The sequence below is a fragment of the Ammospiza nelsoni genome, chromosome 1, assembly GCF_027579445.1.
Source record: "Ammospiza nelsoni isolate bAmmNel1 chromosome 1, bAmmNel1.pri, whole genome shotgun sequence".
In the NCBI taxonomy this organism is placed as follows: Eukaryota; Metazoa; Chordata; class Aves; order Passeriformes; family Passerellidae; genus Ammospiza; species Ammospiza nelsoni.
This window is the reverse complement of record NC_080633.1, coordinates 79,759,459-79,777,023: the sequence shown is the minus strand read 5'-3', so window position 1 is coordinate 79,777,023 and position 17,565 is coordinate 79,759,459. Positions and strand designations below refer to the sequence as shown.

The window sequence follows — 17,565 nt, the reverse complement described above, 5'->3', positions numbered from 1 at the left end:
TTTTGGTTGTTTTTGTTGTGGTGGTGTTTGGTTTTTTTTTTTAATAATGGGTATGTTTCAGCAGCATGTAATTTTTAAAGGCTTCTCATCTATTCTCCGTGCACGCTTCTCTTCTGCCGCGAGTTTCATAAGGGTGTATCATTAGAACGTGGTGATGTATCTCTTTGCGCGCAGAAGAGAGACTTCCAGCTTCTGGCAAGCTCCAGACGAGCTGCAAATACACACAAACACACACACATACACACATATATACACGCAAACACACACACGCAAACACATACACACACACACACACATACAGAAATGCAAACACAAACGCACACAAACACACGCACAAACACACATGCACAAACACACAAACACACAAACACACGCAGACGCTTTGCATTCTTAGAGCACTTCCTTTTACACGGGCCGTCTGGCAGCGGGAAAACAACTCTTATTTCCACCGTATTTTCTGTTAACGAGAACTTATGGTTGCCTTCCACCTTCGGGCGAGGGGTGCCGGACCACTTTCCCTGTTTCCATTCCCCGGGCGGCGGCTGCGGGCTGAGGGCCCGGCGGTGCCTCCCTTTCCGGGGGCGGGGCAAGGCCGGTGCCGGTTCCGGCGGGGCGGGAGCGGCGGCGGGGCCGACAGGAACCGGGCGGGCGCCCGGGCAGTGCTGGGGCTGGGCTCGGCACTGCCGCTGCCCGCCGTGCCCGGAGCCCCGCCGGCATGAGCGGCGAGCGGCGGCGGCCGGGCCGAGCCCCGCGCCCTCCCCTCGGGCCGGGCACGGCGGCGGCCGCCGGGGCTCGGCGGGACGTGCCGGCTTCGCGGTGCCGGGCGGGACGGAGCGCGGCGGAAAGGTGAGGCCTCCCCGGGCTGCGCACGGGTGGCCGTGCCCTGCGCAGAGGGAGCGGGGACGGGAGAGATCGGGACCTGGAATGCGACTGTGCTTCCAAAGCAGCGCGGGCAGCGGAGTCTGGGGAGGGGATTCTGCCCCTCTGGAGCGCTCTGGTGGGACCCCAGCTGCAGTGCTGCACTCTAGGAACGAGTCCCCAGGAGGGCCACGAAGTTGATTAGGGAGGATGGAATTCCTCTGCTATGAGGAAATGCTGAGACAGTTGGGGCTGTTCAGACTGGGAAAAAGAAGGGTTTGGAGTGATCTAATTGTGGCCTTCCAGTACCTGAAGGGAGCCTCCAAGAAAAATGAGGCGGAACTTTTTACAAGGGCAGGTAGTGACAGGATAAGGGGGAAGGAGTCCAGCTGAAAAAGACGACGTTTGGATTAGATATTAGGAAGAAATTCTGTACTGTCGGAGTGGTGAGGCGCTGGAACAAGGTTGCCGGAGAAGTTGTGAATTCCCATCCTGGGAAGTGTTCAGGCCAGGCTGGATGGGGCTTTGAGCAGCCTGGTCCAGTGCAAGGTGTCCGTGCCCACAGCAGGGGACTTGGGACCCAGTGACCTTTCAAGTCCCTTTCAGCCCCCTCTGTGTTTCTGTGAGCTCTGGTGCTGAGCTCTGTGCTGTGGGACAGCTTGGTACGTGTCAGGGCTCAGGTGCCAAGGGCTGTAATGCCAGTAAGCAAAGGTATTTTTAAGGTAGGAGCCTTTAACATAGATACAGAAATGTGTATGCAGTTTTAAGGTTTATAGAGTGGATATTAAGTTTGTGAGCTCTGAGATGACCAGCGTGGGTAACCACTAATTGTCTAGAACAACAATGTGACAACTGCCAAGCAACCAAAACTTTTAGGCAGGATTATGTGTCAACTTAAGGTAAATATCCCTGAAAATTTACTATATGGGCACATCCTAAACTTTTGGGGAGCTTGATAGAATGGATTGTAGACATCCTGTCTTCATACCTTGATCATATTGGAAGACGCAAATATTGGAAATTTTTGTACTTAGCAATGATCCTGGTGGAGTGGATGTTTCACAGAGCACCAGATGAGTTTGTAAAAACTGTTTTCTTGCAGGACTGAAACTTCTTTCTTTAAAATTTCTGTTAATCCTTGCGGTTTTAGGTGATAATGCACCCCAAGGATAGCAGGTGTTGGGTAGGACACTGTGCAGGTTGTGTCTGAGGAACTGGTACAGCTTAGCCTTCATAAGGAATGATGGTCATGAGAGTGAGTTAGACATTAGCTTGGGTGCTGTCTTATTTTACCAATCTGTTTTGGATTTTATTCCTGGTTTTGAATAATTTATCCTCGGAATTCTCAAAATATAATGTAACTCTTAAAATATTGTAGTTTTCCTGAAACATATGCTTTTGTTCTGAGAGAGAAACTTCATGTATTTTTTCATTCTTCAAAGCCAGGATAATCTTCAAGGATGGGTGACAGAACCAACTGGCATTTCTGCAGGTGCAGAAGAGAAAATAGAGAGTGTTCCCACACAGCTGATGAAGCATAAAAATGAAGTTGGTCTTACTTCTGAGGAACTTGGCTCAGCAAATGCACCTGCAGACCAGACAGAGCAAACTACGTCAGAAATAAGACAAGACTGTGTATACAGAAGTACTGGGAGAGCTGAGAAGACAGATATGATTAAATCTCTTGTGATGGATCAGGATGCATCCAGAAACTGTGAGCTTTATCTGCCTGGGTCTGGTAATCGTTCAGCAGTGGAGTCATCTGAGGAGAGGTAAGGATTAATTTTTAAAAATATATTAACAGTTTTCCTATAGAAAGGGAGGATATTTTCAGTTTATGAAGGTAAATTTATGATTTTTTTTCCTTGGTATCTTTGGTTCAGGAAAATCCCATTAACTAGTTCAATAATTTAATTATTTCCATGAAACTTCTTGCACTATTTTTTTCTTTTGTGCATGCATGTTTTCATTTAATCATTCTTTTCCACTCTTACTTTATTTTCAGTATATTTTTCAAATATTTATCTGAACATTAATGGGGAAAGGCTTTAGTTCCCACAGATTTACCCAACAATTGCTATGCTACAACAGTGTTACGACACACTTTCATCTCTGGAATGAGGGTGCCTGTGCAGATGGATTGCACCTCTTGCCTACCTGGGTTTCAAAACAACTCTCTTGAAATGCAGTACCTTGTTTACTCTGGATGTTCATCTGTCATGTTCTCAGTCTGTGGCTGCCTCTGTTTTGTCAGCTCCCAGAAAAAAGGTGGTTTCATAATATCTGCAGAAGGGACATGACACTGCTTCCTTTACACCAAACTTCCTCTTTCTTGAGTAATCTCACTGCCTTGGTCAGTTGACCATTTCTTTCTGCATCTTGTGCTGAATTTATTCAAGGCTGTATGGCAAAAGAGCAATTTCCCTGTCCTGACACAATTTCCCTCCCCATGGGATCCCTTGTAGCAGCAGGTTTCTTCATGCTTAGAGGGGGAGGTTGGTGCTTTAAATTTTAGATACTGGGCTTATACAGAAGATAAGCTAGGGATTGCTGCTGTCACATACCAGGCTGTGTGTTTTTTTTAATAATGTTTTCAAGGTTGTTAAATATTCTTTCAAGTCTTCACAAACCTTAATGGACTTCAAACTCTACTGAGAAATTAGGCTTTGTCCAGCGTCATAGTGTGACATGAATATGGACTTGAAAAAAATATTTCTATGATGTTTCTTCTCACCAGATAATACTGTGTTTGATACCTACTACATCTACTGTTTCTCTTTTGATTAATGATTATTTAGTGTTGTTAAAAATGAGATTTCTTGCAGCTACTTGAGCACTTGAGTAAAAACTGAACAAGTTTTGTATGACAGCCCAGTAGATGAGTTTCCTGGTATTAACCTACATTGCTTTTAATACTAAAGATTTTTTGTTCTCAAGGGAGATATACACAGATGGTTTGAGTAAGCTGGTTTGGACATAAAGAAAAAGAAATACAGAGCCATCATTTAGTGGTCTGTCCTTTCAAGTTTAATGAAAGTAATCCGGTTACCATCTGGCTACATTAAACTCTTTCTCACAGTCTTCCTAATTGCTTGTCCTCTCTTAGTGATGTAAGATGTGCCTTGATTTCTTCTCAATCTTTTGGAGGCAGGCTGAGATTTGGGGTGTTCTTGAGGAGTAGATTAGAAGCTACTAATAGTAGTGGGCAGTAAGCAATAACCTTGCAGCCTTTTTCTGTTTATGTACTTTCTTTGAAAAACTGACTTCCAATGTAAACCTCTTTTCGTGCTATGCCTAAATGATACTAATATGACTGGTAACACGTTTTTTTTAAAAGTATTTTAATTGTGAAGCTGTGATTATTTTTTAGAAGTTTACTTGCTAGATGTAATTATATGACAAATGCCTTTCAGGAGTGGAATGTGAAATTTGCAGTCAGTTTTTTGGACATTGCATGCACCTTCATTTTCAGCAGTAATGTTCCCATCCAAGCTACAGATGCTGGTCTATGCACTATTCTTGCAGGGCATCATTTCCCCTCTCATGCTCATAACTTGACTTCAGAATGTCATATGTATGCTCAGATGCAGGTTCTTGACAGTGTACCTTGGCCAGAAAGCCCACATTATTTGAGGAAGAAACGTTTCTCTGGATTTCAGCTAGCCTGTAAGCTGCAGTTTGGATCATGGTGGAAATTCTCCTTAGACTTAGTAACATTCAAACTAAATGCAGGTAGCTGGCCACTTTTCATTGTATTCTGTCATGTGTTCTGCTCAGCATGAGGCAGGTTGGTCAGTCCCAGTGGTGTGTAGATACAAAGCCCTCTTAGGCAGTGTTTCCTTAGCTGCATTATTCATATGTGCAGCAAATAGACATGTTGACTTCTTTATTTTGCAGATTTAAACTCTAAAATGTAGAAATACTGTAGAAGGAACTGTAGTACTCATTCAACCACAGAAGAGAAATTCAGGCAATGATTTATTACCAGCCTGGTGACAGATACTGGAGGGGAGCTGTTAAGAGGGTTTTCAAAACTTGTCTCTATTTTTGAGAGCTAATGTTGGTTCTATGAAAATGGGTATGACGGAAAGCAAATTGAGTTGAAAAAAATGTAGAAAGACTTAAATACTTTCCTGAGTTGTAAAAAGGGGAAGAGGTTGAAAAAGAGAGGAGGATTTGTGCTGATACTTGAGGTATGTGTTGATTTTTATTGCAGTGAGGAGGACATGTACCGTGATGAAGAAGAAATAGAGAGAGAGAAGATACTACTTAGTGAAACAAACTCATCAGGTACAATCAAACTTTGTGTGAAGTTTCAAATACAGTATTGCAACTCACTGTAGCACTGATGTGTGATGTCCTAATACTCTTTCTTCCAGGGACTTCTATGCACAGATGTCTGTGTTCAATGGCTGTTACTTACAGCTGAGTACATTGTACAGTTTGATTCAAAAAAAGACCAATTCTCTGGAAAATTAATTGCTCTTAATATATCATTCCCTTTGTTTCTGTAGTTACTTTATGAGTCAATGTGAATTCTTTGGAAAGCAGTCACATAGTCTCTGTTATGAGTGTTGTGCTTGAAAATTACTCAGTCATAGTCATCATAGCAGCATCTGTTGCTGGCCTGCCTTGATACCCTCAGTACTACCTGCTTTTGGGATGAAGGCTGCTGGGATTCCAAGGCAAAACTGCATCTCTTCTTTCTGGTATTGTTACTGCCTTACTGAGAAAGATCTCTCCTCTTTCTCCCTTATAGTCTAGCTGCTATAAGAAGACGAGAAACTTGTCAATATTTTTCTGCTTGGTAAGAAAATGAAGAGTACTTGAGTAATTTCTCCTCTTGACCAATTAATTTTTGCAGAAGAGAGGAGCAGAGTGTTCCTTGTCTTATTGAACTACATCATAGCTTCACGTGTAATTTTCAGAACAAGCTGATTTTATCCCCTCCCACAGCAGTAATTACTCAGTAGCTACAGGTTGTGCTGCCAGTTTCATTTGGCACTGAAGTTAATTTAAAGTGACAGTGTATTTAGAAATTTGATGTGCTTTCTACCTTTTTCTGTTTTATAATGTTCCGTTGCATGTAATGTTGCATGTTCTGTTTTGACAGAATATAAATTAAGTGTTTCACCTGAAATGGACATCATGGAGTATTGCATGAAGGAATGGAGAGGAAATACACCAGCAGCAAAAAGGATGAGAAAGGTAGCAGTTCTGGTTTTGTTGAATTTTATTAGGTTCTTGGTTTTTGTTTTCTATGTGATTTTTTCTGCAGTCAGTCTTTTAAGACAGGAAATACAGTAGCAGTGTTTTACATTGTGAGGTCTTACGAGTGGTTTACAACTGGCAGATGTGTTTTTAGCAAAGCTACTTGCTGATAATTTAGAGTTTTGATGAATACTGTCCTTTGTTATTGTTTTCAGTTGAAGTTTTATGTTTTGTTTATGGACATAAATTGCTGATTTTGTGGACTGTTGAAGTGCACAGCAGATTACCAAATTTTTGAGTGGAAGGCAGGTAACGGAAAGTGGTGAATTGTATGGGTTTTTAAAAATTTTTCCTGAGATTTTTACCAGTTTTTGAACTAATTTTTTAATAATAATCTTGACCTAGAATGGTAGAAAATAAAGTTGTTTTGTTGCTTGAGAAATTTAGTGCTATGTCTGAGTAAACATAAAGATACCTTACAAAAGTCAAAAACTCCCCATGCCTCCCTGGAGAGATTGCTGTGAGACATATGGACACACAGGACATGGGCCCTTGCCAGGGCAGCTGAGCTGCAGAAGTGCATTTCAGCATCGAGGCTTCTGCTACCACTGAGTGTGGGAACAGCAGGGAGGGAACAAATGTGCTGAGGCAAGTGTCAGGATATTTCAGTGTAAACACAAACTTGCCCCGAGGCAGAAACAAACTACATGTGCCATGTTTGGGTAAGTGGCACCAAATAGTGCTCAAATTTCTTTTAAGCATCATGTGTAGTCTTGTGTGTGTAGGATGGATATTTTTTGGAAATCCAGATGAGTTAGCTACCCATATTTCAATGATGTTTATGTCATAAAGCAAATACCTCAAACAGTTATCTATTAGATTTCTTCAGTTTCTTGTTGTTTTTCAGCAAAACTTAAATTTTTTTCCAGAGTATAATTTGTGACACAAAAACATTTGAACTTCCAAAAGGGGTAGTGCATCAAGCTTTTTTTTTAAGTAGCATTGGTATTTGGATGATACTATTCCAATACCTCTTATGTTAACAGTGTGTGACCTTAAAATGTTTTATGAATGATTTCATGTTCTTTGGATTTTGTGTTTTTATAGGGATATGAAGCAGTTGCCCAGAAGTTTGCATCTATAAGGAGAATACGAGGTGATAACTATTGTGCTTTCAGAGCAACTCTTTTCCAGATATTAAGCCAAGCTACCCAGTTACCAAGGTGGCTGCAGAGTGAGGATTTTACTATGGTATGTGTCAACTGATCTCACAATAGACTAATATTGGGTCTAACTTATTATGATCTCATTTCTCTGTTATATAATGTCTATGCTCACTTTCCAATATCCCCTGAACTGAGAAGTTGTAATGTTCAAGATTATTGTTTATGCACAGTCATTCTTTCAACTTGAAATTGAGTCCAGGTGCCCTTGGTTTCCAGTTTATAAAGGATATAAATGATACTGCAGTGCTTACTGGAATGTCACTGTCACTTGTCTGTCCTAATCTTGCTCTCTTGGTTTCTTCTTACTGCCTATAATGTGGCAGAAAGAGATTTTCCACAAGACAGCTTGCAATAACAAAAAATACAAACAATTTATTCTAACATTTGCAAAACCCCCAGCTTTTCAAAATTATAATATCTATTCTTGTGTGCCATATATGGTTTCTCTAGAAAGTGGAATAACAAATTGGATGCTGTAGACTTTGCAGAATGTGTGTAATTACCTGTGTCTTAAATGTTGTTTAAAATAAGCATAAGAGCAATTGCAACCTGACCCGAGGAACAGTTTTTATGGAGCACTGATGTATGAGAAGGGCAAGGTATTCCCCTACAAGCAGAAGAAGAATATTCCAGAAATATTCTTGTGTCAACAAAGTCTATTTGAAGATATTAGTGAACATGGAAAAAACATGTGAGAAGCTGCCTATTCAGAAGTGAGCCACTTGAGAAGAGCAAGGTTCCAGTTGTCAGGGTGCTGCTGGGAATGGAAATGGTGAATTTCTGATGCAGGCCCTGTGTGTAGGGTAGCAGTCCAAGTAGAATCACACTGCCCTTACTACCTTTTTGCATCACTTTAGAGGACCACTGAAAAGTTCTCATTCTGGCCACTCTAATTTTTAAGTAAACATTTTGTCATTGTATTTTTTGTAATTACTGATGAAAATAGTTCTGTGAGGTGTTTTTACAGCAAGTACATTGCAAAATGGTTTCCTTTTTGTAAAAAAACACATTCTTTCAGCTCTCAACCATTTCCATGTTATCAGACTAAAGAATATAGTTTCCCAATGATCCTTTAAAGAGCAAACTTTTTAAAAATTGTGTACTTTGAAGTTTTTAATGATGTTCATCTTTTTTTTTGCTACTGATTCATAGAGGAAAATGTCATATGATAATTAGCATATTTTTAAAAAGGGTGTATACCTACAAAACAAACTAAAATGATAAATTGTTATGCATCAAAGCAGAAGGCACTTCTGAGAAATGTGTATACTGACAGCTGGCAGTACAAATAAAACAGGGGGTTTTTTTTGTTTTTTTTTCTTGTTTTTAATTTAAAATGGTGATTACATGCACATTTGTAGTTGTAGAAGTTACTGGCATATAATTTTGGATTGTTTCATTCTATGTGCACAGGATGCCAGGCTGGGGTGGGAGAAGATCTGTGCCTCTCTGACACAGACTTGGTTGCCACTAAGGAGAACACATTACTAGTTTGGAGTCCTAATAAAATGAAAATGGGCTGGTGGTGGCTGATGGCATAAGTGCTGCTCTAGCCAAGTATTTTCTCCATTGTAAGACCCAAGTTGCTCTTACAGTTTTAGCAGTAAAATGAGTTAATAGATGAAGGTACAAAACTGGTTGTGCAACTGCTAGAGTGTCCTTCAAGGGAGGTGTAAAAGCTCTGAACTGAGCAGGTGTAGCACTTGAGCAGTAAAAGAGGCAGTTCTGAGGCTAAAACATGATCTGATGCATCAGCAAATTCCCAAGTTGTTTGCTTCTTTAATAAAAAACCTGTCCTAGAGTGTTTGGATCATGCTCCTTGAAAAGGAAACAGATTTTTTTTGGTGTGTTCTGGACAAAGTAGTTTGTGTGTGGTCTGCCAAGACTTCAGGACGATCTGATGAATGTAATTTTCTCTTCTGTTAGTTCAGGAACACTTTCAAACAAAGTCACTGTCATCTATCTGCTGTTGGAGGAGTGTTTTAATTTAAAAAAAGCAAAAACCTCAAAACAAAATAAAAAAAAAAACAAACAAAAGAGAAGGCATGAGTAACTTGGTGGGTAATTTTTTCAATGCTTATGCGTTAGATCTGGAAATAGTAATAGACCGCAGTATTCTTACTGTTACCCAGCAAATATTATAAATAGCCACTTGTGCTTGGTTGTGGTGATCTTACTATGATATCTGTTCAGAAGGCTATTTGAGGTATTGTTTTAAGGTGAAAACTGTTAATAAAAATAAAATATGCAGGTTGGTGGCATTTCCTCTCCAGACTTTTAGCTTAAGCTGCCTTTTCTTCTCTCAACTTCCAGCTTCCTGAAAACTTGCTGAGCAAGTATGACTGGATCAAGCAGTGGCAGCTCAGACAGAAACCTGGCAAGAGGATGGGAGAAATAAGGGATGAAATAAAAGAGTATTTAACACTTCTAAGGCAAAAGGTTGGAAAAGTATTTGTATATTCTTTGGTCACTTGCAAATAAGAAAAGTGAAAAAGATTTTTGAATGTGGAGAATTTAACATAAGTATGCTTTCATTAGTGAAAGTCCCTATTCTCTATGTGTACTGCAAAAAAGTCAAGTGAAGAATGTCTGTTCAGATATGTGAGAGGCATCTGGTTTTTTACTACTTGCAGTAGCCTGATGCTGGAATTAATTTGCTAGCAGCTCTGCAGAAAACTATTAATTAGACAGATTTCAGTGAAAAAATTAATATAACAGAGTAGCTTTCTGCCTCTATAATTTCTTGTATTTATTTGAAGGAATGATGTAAACTGCAGACAAATCTTTTGCTATCTGGATGAGATTAAGGAAAGAAAAACACAACAACTCTGAAGTAATTTCAAAGGAGTAGTTTTTGTAGTTTCCTTTTTATACATTTATTTCAGGTCATAGGAACATGATTGTCCCTTAAATGTTCATACTGTATTACCTAGCCCCATGCTTTCTCCCTCTTGGAACTCTGGAACCTATTAAAAAACTCTTCAGTTGTTCCTGTCTTACTGTGAATGCAAATTCTCTTTATGAAGGCTTTTAAGAGTATTTGGAATACTGCATTCAGCAGTTTGAGGGTTGGAATGAAATATGCATTTTGAGTAACAGAAATGTAAAAAATATGAAGTATATAGGCTTTATGGCACAGGAAGCAAAAAGGTTATTTATTACCTTAATGTGTATTGTCCCACAATAGTATTTGTTCTGCCACCTTGCAGCAATTTGTAGCATCCCTTCCTTTTGCTTTGCTTATGGATCAATTTAAGCAAAATCAGACTAAGTCAGCCTGACCTTGTTTGGGGTACAGTTGTGGAAATATTCTTGATTGTTTTTCAAAAGGCACAAAGCCCTTCATAAGTTAAATTCTGAGTGCCTGTCGGAGCATCTGACAACTCACAAGTGACTTTTTGCAGCTCTGGCATGGTGATGGCTGTTGGTTTGTGTTGTGTTGTGTCTAATGGTTTGTTGGTTTTTTTTTAGTGGAAGAATATAAGTGAAATAAAGGGTCTTCTTGAGAAACAAGAAGCTTGTGATAAATTGTTTAAGAATGAAGAGGAGGAGTACAGTCTTTATGAAGCGCTGAAATTTTTGATGCTTAACACTGCCATTGAATTATACAATGCTGATAAAAGTGGAAGGAGAGTGCCTGTCTTCTCCTGGCTCCTGTTTGCACGGGATACATCCAGCAACCCTTGTCAGTTAATGCAGAATCACTTGAATCATATTGGTCACAGCGGAGGCCTTGAACAAGTAAGGAGAGGTTGTTCTTTAAAGTGTTATTTTCCTGTTTAGGAGTTTTCAGTTTCAAGTGGTTTAAGAAATGTCTCAGGTTTTGTTGGGCTGACTGAAGCATCTGGTCTTTTGTTGGGAAGAATATGTTAGAACTGCTTGCTTATAATGAGAGTCTGTAAAGGCCCTCCTTTGAAACACCACGTTTTGTCTGGGGGCTGGCAGGTAGCATTCTTTGGAAACAGGGTTTGCTATTAATAGAACACTTGTATAGATCTCTTTAGTTTTTTGCTTTTTAAAAAATACCACAATAAAAGCTAATAGTCAAATTATGAAGACCAAGTGTAGCACATACACAGGTGAATTCTGATAAGCTAATGGAAGTTACTGTTTTATACAGGGCATAAATGGTACACATATTACAAAAAATAGGAGTTGAATAGATTGAAAGGTTTTGGAAACATCCATTAAAAAAATCCCATTGAATTCATTACAAGTGGGACACTGCAATGAAGTTCACAACTTAATTGTAGATACTAGAAACATGGAAGTATTATGTTTTGGTTTTGTTTCTTATCTTAAAAATCTGACAACTGCAGTATAGATAAGACAGTTTGCTGTTTCTATGAAAATAGGTGATTCATTGGTGACTTTTTTTGCTGCTCAGTTTACGTTAAGAAGTTATGTTACCAGTTTTTTGTGCTGACTATTTGTTTATTTCAGTAAGATTCTTTGTAAATTGTAATGTAGAACAGGATGTTCTTGTCACTGTAGTAGATGAAGTAGAAGCTTTTCACAGCTTCTTTTTCTGAATTTCTTCTCCTGTCAATGGGCTTTCTAAGGGCTTTCCATTTACTTTTATTTGGCTGGAAAGTTCAAAGTACCCTGTAAGAGTGAAAGGATCATTGTCTGAAACCCGCTTTTGTCTGGTTTTAAGTGACTTAACAGGATGAACACTGATGCAAGAGAATGTCTTTTCTACCTGCTTGCAGCAATAGGACACTGTGTAAAGCAGTTTTTCTTTAGGGTGATTTTACTACTGTGCCATTGTGGATTTGAGGACTTTGTTGTTAAATGCATGGTGTCATAGAGGGGGATAATGGAGATGAGAGAATGAATGAGAGATGCTCATGTATACGACTTCTCACTTCACAGTTTTTGTCTTTGAAAAATTACATCTGATAGGTATTAGTTTATTATTTTTATGAGGAAAATCTTTCAGGAGGCATGTTGAATTTTACACCAATCTTTGCTGTTTCCAATGTAGGTGGAGATGTTTCTCCTTGCTTATGCCCTGCAGTACACCATCCAAGTGTACCGCCTCTATAAGCACAGCACCGATGAGTTCATCACACTTTACCCCAATGACCCGGAGGAGGACTGGCCTGTGGTGACTCTCATAACAGAAGATGACAGACACTATAATATTCCAGTCAGAATGTGCCAAGAGACAATGCTGTGAACAGGTGATTGTTTGGCAGACAAACCTGTGCTGCTTCTGGAGGTTTCCCATGCTACTTTGAAACAGGACAATGACAAAATCCATGTGATTAAATCAATAACTTGAAATCTGTGTTTTGGAAGTTGACATCTGAAATAAAGTATCAAATAGGTACTATCTTAAATAGTAAAGGTTTTGCAAGCATGGCTTTCTTTTCCATCAAAAAGAAATGGAAGCTTCTGCAGTCCTTTTTTCTTGAACGACTTACTCTGAATAGAATTGCCAAAATGATAGATTTATCCATTTTATTTCTTTCATGAGGCTCTGTGGTAAGACATGAGCTAACTTTTTGCTCCCCAAAATAATGACAATTGAAATTTCTGGGAAAGTAAGGTGGCAGTGTCTTGACAGATCTTTGTAATAGTGCTTAGAAGCCATTTATACAAAATTGGGTCTCGGGAAGTAATACAATTCTTTTGCAGTTGGAATTTAATGCCTGCCATGGTTTATGCTATAAGAGAGATGTTACTTAAGTTTTCTAATGCTTTGGGTTGTTTTTTCCTACATAAGTGTCTCTTATTTAGGTGTCTGTTACACTGAAAATGCTCTTCCCCTTTCAGCCCATGGAGAGGAACATGGCAAATGTGATAAGGGAGTATAAAAGTTGTTTGATAGTTGGTCACAAAGTCAGAGAGTACAGAGAATTCCCACTTCAGTTATGACAGAAGGTGATAGAAGGGAGCCACATGTCTGTTCACTTCCATGTCTGTTCGTGTTATTGTTCCTGTACTGTTAATCCTCTCAGGCAGCTGCTCTAGAGAACATGAGGATTTTAATTTGTCCAGGGAGTTCAGTAGATGGAAATAAACTTTTGGTGCAGCTTATTCCTCCCAAGAGTGGAGATATCAGAGGTTCTGTTTCTGCTTAGTTATTCATTTTGCTTTAAAACTGAAAGAATACAGAATGTATCAGATGCTGGGGAGTGCTGACAAACCTTTAAAAATAATTAAATAATGAAGCATTCAGCTTTTAGGTTCAAGTAGAAGTATGTCCTACAGATGACTTTTGGAACAAGAGAGTGAAAGCTGATTTAACCAAAATGCTGGTCATACGCACGTCACTTAGAATGCCTTCATTTGTAAATGGGGTAAGGTTATAAAAACTTCTCATTTGAATATTTTGGACAAAGTGACGTGCAAAATTCTTCTGTTCTAATTGAAATTAATTTGTTAACTATTATTGTGGAAGGTAATATACACAATGAAAATGTTTTCTAAAAGTTCTGTTCTAAGAAAAGTTCTAGAATGTGTTTTAAACACATTAATGAGGCCTATCATGTACTCTGTTATATATGTCATGTTTTCGTTGCCTTCTAAATCCATTTGTTTGTTACTGAAAATTTCTGGGAGCTACAAGGGAATAAAAAACTTAAATTCATCTGGCAGCATTTTGTTGCTTGTTTTATGGCCTATACTTTAAATTTTTAATGTCTCAATTTTTGTAATCCACATTGAAGTTAGTTTGTTCATGAAAGGTGTGAAGTATAGTAACCTGTGTAAAAGTAATTATTGGCTGCTTGCACACAGGCAGCAAAACCAAGTAATTCCCTGAATTGATGTTATCCAAGAAAAGCTGAAGAGGAGGAAAAATAAATTAACTTTTGCAACTCATAACTCTGACAGAAAAGTTGTAGTTATGAGTTAATTAGCTGAAATTTTGGAATTGTGATATATATTCTTGAGATTTAACACCTCTTTGAAAAGATATTGTCACATGTGTAGAGTAGTGGTTATGAATGCATAACAAAAACCTCGAAAGCAGAGGCTTTTTAGGGCCTGAGTTTGTAGCCATTATTAGGGCTGGAAGCAATTCACATAGATTACTGAATTCACATAATTGGCTTGTGTCTTGAACTGGAAACGTGGGACTGGGCAAGAGATGCTTAAATCATATGTGGTTTTTGCTAAAAACTCCCGCCTACACCAAGCTTATATTTTGCCTTTATCCTGTTTCCTAGTAAGTTATAAAGTGTGCCTGATGCTGGAGCAGGCAATCTATCCAAGCTGAGGCTGGGTGAGGCTCAGAGAAGCCTCAGGTTGGTGTCCTGTGGGAGCTCCCCAAGACCTGGTGTGTTTGGTTCAGGACTGTGCCTTTATTCAGACAGCTGAGCCCAAGCTTGGCCATCTCTTGCAAAGTGCATTTCTGTGTGACAGTGACAGCCCTCTTGTCCAGAGCCAGTGAAGGAGGCTGGAGAGCAGTGTGGGAGCTCCTGTCTCACCTGGATGGCAGATGTGGTCAGGGAACCGTGTAGATGTGAAGGAAGTGGGGAGAGGGAGCTCTTGCACCGTGTATGGAGTGCAGGGCTCAACTTGGCATCTTGTGTCCCTGGTGTATAAATAGTGTTGGTTGTGCAGCTCCTGCATCTTGTTTTCTTCTGGACATAATTGCCATTTGTTTTCCCACTATGCTAGCTGGCAGGACAGGATCAAGAATGTTTGAAGGTGGCCAAATGTTCTTCATGAATGCTCCCTTTTTTGCTTAATGCTGGAAGATGACAGGAGCCGTGTTCTCAAGCTGGCTGCAATGAATATTTGTGCTATGACATCGACTAATGTGCTCCAAGCCAGACACATTCAAAGAATATGTCAATTTATGAATTTCTTGAGGAGAACTTCAGGCTCTCAGAAATGGAAAAGAAATGTTATTAATTCCACAGAGCTGAAAGTGAAGCGTCACATTCAGCATGGTAGAAACCTCCCAAAGAAGGCTTCTCTCTAGTCCCCTTTCCCAAGAGCACTCATTTCTGCCTGGGTGCTGATGAAATTCTGGAGTTGCTGTTCACAACTCCAGTGTCAGTCAGTGGGATGGCAGAAATGCTACCCTGAAATGTACTGAGCCATTGAAAAACTGGTCAGTACTGACTAAAGATTGGTTTATCAGGGCTGTTGGGAGGATACTTTGGTGTGCTGAGGAAGGAGGGGCACACTGAATGTGATCACCAGGTGTCTCCTCTACGGGACAGTTTGCCCAATTTGCCCCTTCTTGGAATTGTGGGGTTTGGGGTGGTGTTTTTAGACATCTGCCTACAAGGTCTTTGACAGTATACATTTCCTTTGGGCTGTTGCAGCAGTCAGTGCTGCAGGGGCTGTAGTAGGTGGCCTCTACATGTGCTCTTCAGTGTCAGGCCTTCAGTTTGGAAAACCAATTTTTTTAAATTGAAAAGAACCCAAACCTTCATCTTATATGGGCTGAACACAGTGGGTACTTTCCTCTCTCCCCATCTCTCTTACCTTTCTAGAATCAAATACTTCTGCAACCGCTTGTGGCTTCCTGGGGTGGGACAGAATTCAGACACTGCCCTGTTACGTAATCTAAGATGTATGGTGCCCTTGTGTCTCATACATCTTAGATTAAAAAAAAAAAAAAAAAAAAAAAGACAAAGAAAAAGGGAAAAAAAGAAAAAATAAGAAAAATGAAACAAGTGCCCTTGTCTTAGGGCGTTTCACAGACGTTTCCCTGCAGATGTTCGCCTCTGGCCCGCAGCTGCCCCGGCCCGCAGTTTGGGTTTTGCAGGGGAGCCCAGGAGTCCTCACCCGGTCCCGCACCGCCGCATGGCTCCCCTGCCGGTCTGTCACCAGGTGTCCCTGCAGGCCAGGGGACAGCCCAGCTGGTGGCACCCGCAGCCCTTCCTTCGCTGTAGTGCTCCCGCAAATGCAGAGCGCGGGGCCGATACACAAACACCGACCGTGCTGAGGAAATACGGTGTGACCAAAATGCTTTGCCTTGTGACCTAGTGATCTACTGATCTTTGCCTTGGGATCCAGTGATCTCAAAAGACCCGGGTTTAGCAGCATCAGCTTGAGAGACTTGCATGACAGGATGTGTAAGTTAAAGTTCTTAGTGCATAGATAGGTGATAGACATTTTGAAGACGTGGAACACTGTGAAATGAAGTGATAAGAAACTTGAGATTTTTCGTGCCTTTATATTTTTAGCTTTCTGAATATCAAGTAGTTCATCTGTTTTACACCTAGAATAAGAATCTGCTAGTAGGAGTTGAAATTTGTAGCAAGCCCTCTCTTTGGCTGCTGGGTATCTGGTTTTTTTAATGCATTCATCCAAACCTTCCTGTGATGTATTGAGGCATGTGAGTCTTCACAGTCAGAATCACTCTGTGAAAGTGAATCCTGGGCAGTAGTTCTGGGATAACCTACTCCTGCTTCACAAACATGAGGCTTCATAGTGTCAAAAAAAATGTATGGTGAGAAATGGTGGGTTGGATTCTCACATTATCCAAGAGTGAATTAAAAACTTTTAAGATGTAGAAACCTGTTAGTTTCCAACTGCAGTTGAAGGTGCACAAAGCATAACTTATTTTTACTGTCCTTATTATAAAGGGGAAAAAAACCAGTTGTAGCTGAGATACTTACAAAGATTTAAAGTACCTTGAAAAACAGAATATTATTGCCTGTACTGCTGTTAATGAGATGATAATTATTTCTAGGTGAAAGACATACTCAGTGTAAAACTGAATAGGCTATATTTGGAGATGGACTATTACTGTTGTCATTACTGTTTATGCCTTCTGCATCACAAGAATTTTTTTGCTTTTGTATAAAGGGTAAGAGAAATAATAAATTGCATTGAGCAAGGAGAATGTACAGGATGAGGCATAAACCTGCAAAATGTGTCCATTTCACTCAAATTCTTTCAAGGGCCTCTACTTTGAATATTATTTTTTTCAGTATTTCATAACATTTTGGCCTTTGTTTTATACAGAAGACCTGGTGTTTTGCTCAAGGAGTGGTTCTGCAGAGCTGAAAGTAAGAGCTTGAGACCCTGCTTCTTGCCCCTCCTAGGCAGGTTCATCTCTTGCTGCCAGGTTCATCTCAGCTTCTGTGCCAGTGAACTGCATCATGAGTGCACTTGCATTCTGGAGGATTGTATTCCTTTCAGGAAGCCAGCAAGCAGCAGTCTAGAGCAGTTGCTGTTCTCTCACCTGAGCATGTCTTGAGTTCATATTCAAAAGGGAGACAGAAGAGCCAATAAAATTTCTTCTCAGGGGTCATTGTTGAGCTGCTTGGTTAATTGGGTTGAAAACATAGAGAAA

General features: G+C 40.0%; 1 protein-coding gene across 3 annotated transcripts; it reads left to right on the top strand.

The window, feature by feature from the left end:
- The first annotated feature begins 640 nt into the window (after nucleotides 1–640).
- OTULIN (OTU deubiquitinase with linear linkage specificity) lies at nucleotides 641–13,900 on the top strand. 3 transcript variants are annotated; one of them, XM_059486386.1, is made up of 8 exons: nucleotides 641–846; nucleotides 2,301–2,630; nucleotides 5,075–5,148; nucleotides 5,972–6,066; nucleotides 7,177–7,320; nucleotides 9,609–9,734; nucleotides 10,767–11,036; nucleotides 12,283–13,900. In XM_059486386.1, the coding sequence occupies exons 1-8, from the start codon at nucleotides 716–718 to the stop codon at nucleotides 12,475–12,477; spliced, it is 1,365 nt and encodes a 454-aa protein (XP_059342369.1). In that variant the 5' UTR covers nucleotides 641–715; the 3' UTR covers nucleotides 12,478–13,900. The 3 variants fall into 3 exon arrangements, with proteins under 3 accessions (XP_059342369.1, XP_059342377.1, XP_059342387.1); XM_059486404.1 differs by having other exon boundaries at nucleotides 723–846; nucleotides 2,305–2,630; XM_059486394.1 differs by lacking the exon at nucleotides 9,609–9,734.
- The last annotated feature ends 3,665 nt before the right edge of the window (nucleotides 13,901–17,565 follow it).